The sequence below is a fragment of the Aulostomus chinensis genome, chromosome 11 (assembly GCF_037954235.1).
Source record: "Aulostomus chinensis isolate RoL2024-O1b breed Wild chromosome 11, RoL_Achi_v1.0, whole genome shotgun sequence".
NCBI classification, from domain to species: Eukaryota; Metazoa; Chordata; class Actinopteri; order Syngnathiformes; family Aulostomidae; genus Aulostomus; species Aulostomus chinensis.
Window position 1 is genome coordinate 15,075,033 of NC_141330.1, and position 11,535 is coordinate 15,086,567.

The 11,535-nt window shown below is 43.6% G+C and overlaps 1 protein-coding gene and 1 long non-coding RNA gene across 2 annotated transcripts; one reads left to right on the forward strand and one right to left on the reverse strand.

The window, feature by feature from the left end:
• Window positions 1–426: 426 nt before the first annotated feature.
• Window positions 427–6,079, reverse strand: tent5ba (terminal nucleotidyltransferase 5ba). The gene is made up of 2 exons (XM_086218808.1): window positions 5,697–6,079; window positions 427–1,962 (listed from the first exon to the last, which is right to left on the reverse strand). The coding sequence occupies exons 1-2, from the start codon at window positions 5,850–5,852 to the stop codon at window positions 934–936; spliced, it is 1,185 nt and encodes a 394-aa protein (XP_086074934.1). The 5' UTR covers window positions 5,853–6,079; the 3' UTR covers window positions 427–933.
• A 166-nt stretch (window positions 6,080–6,245) lies between these two features.
• Window positions 6,246–11,310, forward strand: LOC147253562 (uncharacterized). Its single transcript, XR_015118412.1, has 3 exons — window positions 6,246–6,410; window positions 8,073–8,152; window positions 11,205–11,310. It is a non-coding gene; the product is annotated as an uncharacterized LOC147253562 (long non-coding RNA).
• The last annotated feature ends 225 nt before the right edge of the window (window positions 11,311–11,535 follow it).

Consider the following 11,535-nt stretch of genomic DNA (forward strand, 5'->3'; position numbering starts at 1 on the left):
TTACCGTTCTGTGCAAGGAAGAACTTATTCCTTCAGTCCCAAGCTGGTGTATTATAATAGTGGAACATATATAAGTATTTCCTGTCTTTCTTTTCTAACTGGTCTTTTGCACCCAGACTTGTTAATACAGTACAGATTTCCTGGAATACATTGATGGAAACAAATCTGCTATAATAGCCGGAGTATATGTTGAAGAGGAAGGTCGATTGCTAACTGATGTAATGGAAAAAGAGGAAAATATCATTCTGTCCGTTTTTATCTAAGCATGCTATAATAAACATGCTGTTTATCTTGGCTTTGTGAGAATTTAACTTCGTGGATGGTTAAGACAGTTAAGATTATAACCAGACCTCAGAGATGAAGATTTATATGTTGTCTTTCATTATAGACCAAAGTTAAAGTTAAAATAACCACAAACCAGAAAACTGGAGTTTTTCCCTTTTTCTTTAATCTCACAAAATGAATGTTTCTGTTCCTGAAAAGAGAGACAGAGTAATCTAGAAAAATTGAAGCACAGATCTGCCTTTACAGATGCTTTTAGAACATTTCTGGGTTCATTTAAGGCACTTGGAATCATAACAAATTTCCCTTTCTAAACAACAAATACATCTTTGGTCCGGTACGTCATTAGAAAAAATAATAAAGCTGGAGTATGAAAATAACATCAGCTTTAATATTTCTTTCCTACAAAATCTCTAACACATATAAAGCTTCATCAACATTTTTTTTTTCTTTTAAATAAGATATTATCGCTACATCTCAGAAATGACCAGCAATCTTACAGACGTTTGGTGTTGGCTCAATCAGACGCACAGCAGAACAGGATTGTTTTCGTCAAGTCACATTTGGCAAACAAAGGTTTCTGTTTTTGGGTGTTTTCAGTCCATTTTCCTTGAGCAATGGGGACGCGTCCATCATAGCCCGTCGGTCTGCTCAGCTACAGGGCAGCCACGTCTGATAGGAATTACTGCAGGCTGAGACCTGCGGCGGCTGCACGTGTGCTATGTAGTAATTACTGAAGTTAATGTCCTGTACGTACGGAGCCGGCTGGTAGTAACACGTGACATTAGTTACAGTGGGGATGGCGTTCTGCTCCGCTAGCACCCTCAGCGCCAGCATGGAGATGAGGCTAAGCGTTTGGCGCCGCTCATGACCCATCAGACACACGGTGCTCTCGTTCACTACTTGATGCAGAGTCATCAGGCACTCGTAACGTTTGTGTTCCATCCCAACAAAGTGGTTTTGGAGGTAGGCCTCCAGCTTCCTCTGCTGCTCACCTATGTCGGGGAAGTCAATGAAGAAGCGCGAGCACATATAGCGCTGCATCTGCTTCATGTCTGCCTCGGAGGAGGGTCGGAACCCTCGCACCAGCAGGTGGCAGTACTTCAATAACCCGCCCCCTCTGATTTCTTCAGGGCTTCTTGTCGCTATGGTCCTCTGACACAAATGCTCCATAGCCTCCTTGAAGTTCCCGTACACACTCTCTCCAATCACAGTCGGGTGAAAGCTCTCAGACATGGGCGTCTCCGAGCAGCGGTCAAACAAGAGCAGAGAATCGAGGCAAATCTGGAAGGAGTCCACACTAAATTCAAACTGCCGCCGTAAAGAGTCCACAAATTTTAGCTCCACATTCTTGCCCGTGTTGTTGGACAGAGAGATGAGGCTCCAGCGATCCGTGTCATTACAGACTTTCACCAGTTTCTGTACATAGGCCTCTTTGAGGGTTAGCGCTGTGATACGCTCCTTAGAGACCCCGGCTGGCAGGAAGTCCAACAGGCAGTCCAGCACCACGTCTTTCACCAGACGGAAGGCCTGGTCATCTCTCAGCGACACACCGAAGATCAAGTCCAGGTCCTTGTAGCCCAGTCCAGTGTCCTGGTGGAGCACGTGGCTGGCAGCGGAGCCGTTCAGCCTCACGTCTTTGACGCACACGCCCCGCTCCTCCAACCTCGCCCGCACCACCTGCACAGGGACAAGACAGAGACACACCATGTAATTCATCTGCAGCTGCACTTGTACGAATTCAAAATATAGACTCGGTGATCATGAAAGCAGTCAAGCCTTGAAATACATCCTAATCAGCTCCACATGGTCTCAAGGGAAATCAATAGTTTGTGAAGGCGGGATCAATACTGCAACTCACAAAAGTCTATTTCATCACCATCAGCCTCAGTCTGAATGAAAGCTAAAGAGCTCAAACAAAGAGCAGCAGAGCCGGCGTGTCTGTAGGGTCCAGCTCCCCTTTGGCCATGTTGTCTTATCTCAGAGTGGGATTTATACAGTTCTGTCAGAAAAGAAACTTGGAAAATCTTCACTTTCAGGCTCAAAATTGTAATCTCAGAGTCACTGACTTACATGTAAGATGTTGAGAGGAAAGTGTCACACACACACACACACACACACACACACACAAAGAGGATCTACAGCTGGACCTACATCGCCGAGTACGCCCAAACATGATAAGGGTCATATAACAGTAAATTCCAGTTGGAACACACACACACTTTTTTTAAATTTAGCATTTTCTTATTAGAACATGTGAGATATGCAGAAATTGTTTAAATTTGAGGCGCATTCTCATGACATAAGTACAGCGTATTCACAGTCTAGACCATGAGTAAGGGTTTTACAGAAGTTTAATTGGCTGCTGACAGCCAGGTGTGTAAATGTGCTAGCTTAATGCTAATAGATAGCTAACAAAAGCTCTAGGAAAACATTAAAAATTCCTGAACGAAGGTTACTTCTTTCATAAATGCAAATCAAGCAAATTTATGTTAAAAAGTCCCATTGAGTGATACTTTAACCAAACAGGAGGGAAACAATGACGGTAAACTTTAGTTCCACTTTGTCTTTCTGACACACCTAGCTAGGAATTAGCGTAGCTGCAGGTAAACAGAATTAGTGCTGAGAGGTGATATCGGCATGTTGGGAGTATCGTCAGTTCTTGAATATCTCTTTGGTGAAAACTACATCAGCTCAATCATAAATCTCTTCTTTGCTCATCTGTGACAAAGAAAAAATGTGACAAATATATGATTTATGGGATTTCCAAATGTTTTTTTGAAATAAGAAAAACTCAGTCTATTAAAATGTGCAACGTTGTTCATGTATTTTTCAATATGTGCAATATGTAAATATCACATCACTGTTGGTACCGATAATGTAAACATTGGTAAATATTGACAAAATCAACTGGAAAAATCTCGGCATATCAGAAAAAATCCACTGTGGTGAATCCCTAAACAAGATTAAGGTGGAATTTTAATTTTCTTTCTCCATGTAAACGTCCTAGAATATTGTTACCTTTCGACTAAAGGCAAAAACCAGAATAATAGTGGAATGCTGAGTGCATGTAAATGTGAATCACTGCTTGCAAACACAAGAATGCTCCTACGTCCATAAATAAGACATGACAGATGAGGTTCATCTCGCTGGTCTGGAGGGAGATGACAACCACACGTGACATAAAAAGATTTTACTCTCCATTTGGACGGGCTGGACCAATCCAGCCAGCTTTCTGAAGTGTATTCACAGCTGACACATGGAGTAGACAATAACAACCCTGACTAGTGCGACAAATGCTAGCCGGCAGCACAATTAGCTGTTACACACAGACACACAATCCTAAACCTCCCCCCTGTCAGATTAGTGTCTGTTAACTCTCTCTCCCATGGTGATCAGATAACAAGCTGGCTCTATTTATACATACGGGGTCAGGCTTTCGACATACACACATTTGAAGGCAAGTTAATAGCTTTGAGATCAGTCATAAAGTGGAGATGGGTTCAGATTCCATTAAGAAGCCATGATCATGTTGGTTTTATGTGCCTCTGTGGTTGTCCTGGTATGTCAGATCCATGTGTGCTTGGATACAGGTGGGTGGTTACGCGCGCACCCCCCCCCCCCCCAACCCCTACAGGTATGCTTCTGAAGGCTTCAGATGAAACCCTAGCAGAGACAAGACTCATGTCTAGTCTGTCATCCCTGCAGTCTGGGTAGAAAAATGGATAATAAGTTGGCTCGCTCATAAACTGAATAAGTGCAGAGTTATGGAGCAATTAGGAGCAGAGGGTGTCGTTATCTTCCATCAGCTACTCCTTGGACCTCATCACTTCACTCTGTTGCTAGCAGCTCATTCACCCTCTCACCCTGCAGCAAGGCAAAGGTCGGTACCTCCTGCGATGGTTACTCACGCCATCAAAACCTATTACACATACATTAGAGCCTGTGTTCTAGTTTGTCGTGACAGGAGAATGACTGGTGATCAATGTCCAGCCGACCGCTAAAGGAATCTATGCAGCAGATGGTAGATTCTAGCACAACAAAATTATATGGGGTTTCCACACATCCAGGGAAAACAAGAGTCCCCACATTTGGGGTTCAAACCTGCATTTAAGCCTCGTGCACGCTCAGCGGCACATTCATCTTTCCACAACCGCAAGTATGAGCTCTGGGCTTTCATACGCTTGTTGAGCTCATCCTGAAGATGTCAGTGAATGAAATGAAACGAAGGAGAAAAAAAAAACAACACAACTTGAAACTGACATGACTTTGAGGGTTGAGACGGCGGCTATATGTGGAATTTGAATCATAGCTTTGCAGTTAAATGCATAGCCAACTATCTCCCCAGACACCGCAGGGGGAAGCGCAGTACGATCCAGCCACAATGGAGAAGAGGCTGGAAATGTGGAGGGACTCTGGCATGCGTCTGTTTCATACATTTAAAGTCGGTATATCCCCCACTGTGTTTCCATCCGTCTGCTGCATGAATGGGAGTATGACAGACACTCAGACAGCCTACTGGGAGTAAATAGCAGGGCTGGGAAGATATTTTAAAATTCTGATGGGCCTCTCCAAAGAAATGACCCGGGGCAAACAAAAATGATGATGTAATCGCTCATGGATATACAATTAAAACAGAAGAATCACAAGAAAGGCTCTCAGGAGGCTTAGTAGCTCAGAATGAGGAGGCCAGCAGGGTTGCTGAGGGAAACCCAGACACACATACATTCAATTTTATTGTACTATTTTGTACCAACAGATAAAAATACGTAATTGTTTTTCATATAGCAATGTGAGGTGTTACATTTCATTGCATATACACTTATATATATATATATATATATATATATAAAAACAGAGAGAGAGAGAGAGACACACACACACACAGACAGACAGACAGACAGAAGACAGAGACAGAATGAAGTACCACCTAAAAGAAACTGTTTAAGGTGAGGTCATGACACCCCCCTGCCTCATCCAAGACAGTAGGCAGTGGAAATGATGGTCTGCATCATCTGCAGCCCACTTATCCCAGACTACCTTCAAGAAAAAGTTCAAGAGAAGTACAAGCACTGATGTCACAGGAGGAAATAAATAAAGAGGAACTTTCGTCATCAATGAACAAAACGATTGTCAATGTGGGCAGAGGAACACATATTGAGGGCTGGATTAGGATTAAAAATAGGGGTTATGGCCAGGATAAAAATGTAAAAAAAAAAAAAAAAAAAAAAGGTTAAGTTAGAGCAGAAATAAAACTGAAAAAATTTGCAGGAAATTACAGGAAAAGTCTACACAAGTACCCAAAAAGTGCCTAAAGCAAATATATGTGTGTGTGTGTGTGTGTGTGTGTGTGTGTGTGTGTGTGTGTGTGTGTGTGTGTGTGTGTGTGGGCGCGCACGCGCGCGGATCACTACCTGAACTATCTGCCGGGGTCGCATGGACAAGGTGGGGAAGTTTCCCCGACCGTGGATGGGAACTGCCTCCCCCAGGATCGAGTCCAAGCGCTGCACCTGATCCCACGACAACACGCAGAACCTCCGTGCCTGATCCGACGTATCACCGCTAGACATGGCGATGGAGACTTTGACCCCCCCACCCGAAGCAGCAGCAAGTGAATGAACTTCTCCTTGATTAGGTCTCCTGTGGACCCGGGTGGGCTAGTCCTGTGGGAGCGCGCCGGTTGTTAGTTGAGGAGAGAAAGTTCGATCAGTGAGAGGAGGTGCGAAGGGGAGCAGCTGTTTCCTCTCGCTGACTGCGTGCAGCTAAATTCCGGTCTGTCTGTAAAGAAGCGATTCATAAGGAAGGTCCGGAGGGTTTAAAGCCTCCTCATTAGAATGAACCCTCTGATTGGCTGCCGAGTTTGGTCATTGAGTACTCGACGCCCCGTCTGCAAGAAACGCCCTTATGTGACGGAGTTGAGAGGCTCCTCCTCCCCTCTTCCATCCTTGTCGTTGAGCCTTTTAAGATGTGAGTGCTTTTTAATTTAGAAGCCTGGCATTTAAATGAGATTTAAGTTAAAACGACTTCTGATCTTATGATCCAGATTCTGCATGTTATTATGATCCCGCAGTCTACAGTTTCCCAGGGTGAAAACAGCAGGAATGGCCTCAACTGTTGGCTCACCACAGGTCAGGATCGGTCATTTCCTCTTTAGTCCAATTTTCTGGAAAGATTTTAGCGTCACTGAAGCCTTGAAATACTTTCCATTGCCTTATGTCAGTTGAGTTACCCTTTTTTTCATTTATATCAAAACGTGAAACGAAATATTGCAGTTTTTACTTGTATCTGAATCATGAAGCGCAAAACATCACGCAAAAGCAAAAGAAGAGGGAAAAGAGTACCTAAAAAAATCAGAAATAATAACAGAAAAAGATCAACTACAAAGCAGAAAATGCAATGATATCAACTTTTAAACTGCAAATGGTTTCAGTGTAACGACAAAGATGGCTGCTGATGGGATGTGCTTTCACCGTCTATATCCACCAGTGTGTCTGGTTCGTCGGCTCCAGGCCAACATTAGTTGCTCTCATAACAAAATCCCTCTCCTTCTTTTAAACATGGAATTAAAAGTGAACTTCTCACTTCTCGACACACCTGTGTTAAATCGAACTCTTCTCCCCCGTGCGTCTCTTTAATGGCATACTAATGGCAGACTTTTTAAAATATTCTGTGTCTAAAGAAATATATAACACAGTGATTTTCTAGCATCACCGTTTTGTTAATAATTTAAAAGAGCTCATGAGGGAACTGATGCATAAAACAGACTCTTAAAACATTCTGGAAAATCCATTACACACTTTAATCCAGAAGCTGCTTGTCAGTGTTAAAACTCTGATAGGAGGTAATAAAACTGTACAACTCTGCTTGCTTGTCATACATTTTTATAGGTCTTATTCTGTTTTTTCTTTTTTCTTTTTTGGTAGCGTTTAAAGAGCTGGAAACCTTTAGGTTGGTTGTTAATTCAACCAATGGAACATTAACAACCCCGCGAGCAATTGCTTCTTTAATTCGCCGGTGATAGTGCAAGGGTTTGAGGAAAGCCTCTGATAACCTGTGGTACCCTTTCAGTTTTCCGTTCCACAGACTTTGCTGGCCCTTCTTTCCACTCAGCATCCTTATCGGCTGTGCAGAGTGTTTTTTTATTTGCTGTGGTGCAGATATCAGGGAGTTCCTCTGGTTGGAATGGACCTGTAGTCGGCTCTCCGTGCCATTTGGAGTATATATTGGTTCAGTGGCAGATGAAAAGGCCTGATTATAAATGATCAATTTATTGAATGCATTAGTATGTCAGATCTTGATTATTCTATTCATCCTACATTTTATTTGCATCACTTCTTACATGAAGATTTCAAAAAGCCAGTAAGTGATCTGGTTACTAGTCTGCCAGACACTGGGCCTGGTGATGACCCGGGGGTGCACGGAATTTGAAATGAGGCTTTGCTTCCTGTCTGTAAGACGAAGTTGAGGGCTTTGAAAAAGTCCTACTGTTGTGAGAGAACGAATTTGTGCATACGAACATTTTACGAAAGAGGCCCAGTGGTCATTTCCTCTTTTAGAATTACCCAAATATATCATCAATTACAAATCCCCCATCATTCATCTTTTGCACACGACATGTTAGTGCACCTGTAAAATGTTTACAAGAGAGTGAAGTTCATTTCATGTTTGGCCAGCGTGGGTTTTTTCGAGTGACGCAGCAATAAAAGGCAGAGACATGGAAACACATCCCCTTCCCAGCTTACGCACACACATTATAATATTTTCCTCAAACACGCGTGTTTGTTTCTCAGACTGGAGGGTCATCGCCGGGTGAACAGTGGTTTCCGGGGAGGATGGAGTCCTGTGATGTCAACATAATCTTGTTTCCAAGGTAACAGCATCCATGGTTGTCGTGCATCTGGGCAGAGGTCCTGATGGTCCTGGCAGGTGCCACGGTGAAAGATCTGCGTCACTGAACTATAAATAACCCTCTGTGTAGCAGCTGTGCATCCTGGGAGACAAAGCCGACGTTTTACCTGAATGTGAAACACTTGGAGGATGAGAGAACAATGGCAGGAGATAAATGTCAAGCCACTTGACATTCTCAGGTTCCCCTCACAGCCCAGTGTCAGACTGAGTCAGTCAAATGTAGTGGAACAAAGAGATTCAGAACAGTTTAGACTTGCTGACGCTGCATCCATTCACCAGTTTGGTGTATAATTTCTTATTTCACCCCTTGATAAACTGTCACTGGATCCTGTGTTTATTCCTGTGTCGACATCCTGCTGCCCTGACAAATGACACTGTGAGCCTAGTAGGTGTGGTGAGCTAGGATGTGTTTAAACACACCTTAAACAAATGACACAGGCATATGTTTTCAGTCCCAGCCATGACCAAACACTGGGAAAACTGCAGCCTTACGCATGTTCTATTAAAGGGCATAACAGCTTCTCTCAAGTGCAGCGACATCAATGCACGTCACTAGATGTTGTAAACTTGTGGCTGAAAATCAATGTTGCCAAACAACAAGCAGTGAAGTGTCACATTGATCAACTGTGCGAAGATAAGCCCCGTCTGTCACAGCGACTGGGTTATGAAGCCTCTTTCTTCTATCTAGATAACACATTTCCCCATGAAGACTTCGCTTCATCATTTCTCAGCACATTCAAACGTGTTAGACTAGAAGAGCGAGCCTTTGCTATTATTGGAGCATGCATCATGGTTGCAACCATGGACGGCACTCACATAGCTGAAATAGTGATGCAGCTGTGATTACGCTGCATTTCCAACTGAAGTATTCAAATGATTCTCTCTGAGCTGCTTCTCAAGGCTCAGGTTGAGTTGATCCCTCGGCGTGGACACCCAGGCCTACTTGCCGCGGGCCGAATATGCGATAAGAGTGAAGTTTACTTTTCCAGATTGCTCCAGATGACATATCTATGGGACGGTGGAAGGAGATTACGCAAGCAGCCGTGCTACTGACGTCAGACAGCCGCCGCTGCCTGCTTGATTGATTATAGGAGTGCTTAGCAGTTGAGAACATATACACACCATAACACACCAGAAGTTCAAGTGTCACCAGCTCTCCGCTCGGTGGAAACCTGAAGAGCAAGAAGGACAAGTACAAAAATATAAAGTAGGGAACTCACACTGCTGTTGAGCAAATAATCATGTTAATTTCTTTTATTCAATCTCAATGATTCTGCAGGGGTGGCATGGCTCCAAGGTAGAGTGGCCGTCTAGCAACAAGACACTGAACCCCCAATTCAGAACCAGAGTCAGAAAGAACTTTATTGTCCATTGCAGAGCAGTGGAAATTTGTCTTTGACGTGCTCAAAGTAAAAAACACGTTTAAAAAATCCATAAAAGACATAAAAACGACATAAGAAACAGAACAATACAGAACAACACACAGAAGGTAAGAAACCTGGGTCTAACCCTTAGAACTTACTGATAATTTTGATTGCAGTTGGAATTAATGATTTCTTTACTTTGCTTGATTTTGCTCGTGGTACCTTGTAACGGCGGCCAATTGCTCCTGATGGCCCTGCAATAGGTTGGCGACCTGTTCAGTGTGAACCCTGCCTCTCACCCAATGTCAGCTGCGATAGGCTCCAGCCCCCAGCGACCCTTAATGGATAAATAGTATAGGAAATGGATGAATGGGTGATTCTGCAGTGATTTTGCAACAGTCAGAGCCGAGGTGTTACTTTCCAAAGGCACTGGAGTCCAGTGAGATGCCAAGGACTCGGGTATCGTGGGATGGGAGAGGTTACTGCATAGTTGCAGTGCCCTGAAGCTCAACGGTCAAATATAGTGTCTGTGTATTATGTAAGACTCAGCTCACTTTACCCTCTGACAGGAAAAGTTGTGTGGAATGTCTCTGGCTCTATAGAAAGAGAAAAATGCAAATCAAACAGTAGCCGGGTGCCTAGAAACAGGGAAGTATACAAACGTACAGCGAGGAGCCGGACATTCTTTTAGCACTTGTGATAAAATCTCAATGGTAAATAACCCTCCCAGGTTATATAAGGTAGACCATAGAAGTGAACTTAAGATCACGTTTGCTATTTTGCTGTGTACGAAAGCCAAAAACCCAGAGGAGCACATGGAGATCTCATCACATGTGACTTATACACGAGGCTGCTTAGAGGAGTGGAATGTATGGCCTTGGTAATAAAACACCCTCACCTCCCTCTGTAAGCTTGGGATGTTCTAACTTGGAAAGATTCCTAACTTAAATCATCTCATGCAAAGGCCTCAGACACCTCAACAGCACAGTTGAGGAGCCTGTTGAGGAGAGTATTAATTAAAGATCTAACTTCACTTTCCTGTTTTGGAGCTGACAGATAACCTTTAACACCCTGTATTTTGGATGTAGATGCTAGCTGTCTTCAGTGTAAGAATACCCAATGCTATCCTAAAAGCTTATAAAATAAACATGTTCTGTCATTTTCTCAACACGTGACATCCCCTCACCCACCCCCAAATTTGGTGTGGCCCCCAGAGAGGAAGAACTGGCTGCTTTCACCCTTTACAGCATTTTAGCAGAGGTGAGAGGGAACCCCTATTTAGCAGCGAGCTCTGATTTCATTCCCAGAAATCCTGCTCCTCACTGTCATCCAGTAGCCGGGAGGAAAACTCCGCCTGACTGCAATAAAGAGTGTAATACACAGGAGAGCAGTTCTGTCCGTTCACTGGATGCCTTCAGGTTTAAACACAGCCGAGATATATTGCAATTCCCTCAGAGACTATATCTGTTAAGATCATACAGCGCAGGCCCACTCATGTAACTGATCCTCCACGGGCGACGGAGCACAACCACATTTTTTCCAACCACGCGAGTCCGGTTAAACCTCAGTCCAAATGAGCGACTAATAAACACAAGTTAGCAGCACATTTCTCAATTCATCACTGTGATTTCTTATTTCCTCTTCCTGCAGGACTCTCGGGAATAAGAATAACTGTTTCCCATCCATCCACGGAGACGACACAGCCATCTGGATGTTCAGTGTGCCACTATCCAAAAGTACCGTCCCATTAATATATTCATGCTTGGTGATTTACATGTATTTCCAACATCAGAACAAGCTATTCGGTTAAGACAAACCTGGCTTGTTTGTCATTGTTTAAAAGATTCATGGGGGTGTTCTGTTGAAACGTGGAGATTTACTGTATGTCGGGCTGTAACTCACGACAGGAGGGACACAGGCATTTCGCACACATGGCCTAAAGCTGTTGGGAGCTATGAGCAGCAGCTGGGGATCAGACACT

Excerpts from the sequence above, each read along its gene's own strand:
- tent5ba (XM_086218808.1), bottom strand. The coding sequence starts at position 5,852 with ATGTCTAGCGGTGATACGTCGGATCAGGCACGGAGGTTCTGCGTGTTG. Across the intron at positions 1,963-5,696 it reads GACCCCGGCAGATAGTTCAG|GTGGTGCGGGCGAGGTTGGA; the intron begins GTAGTGATCCGC and ends GTCCCTGTGCAG.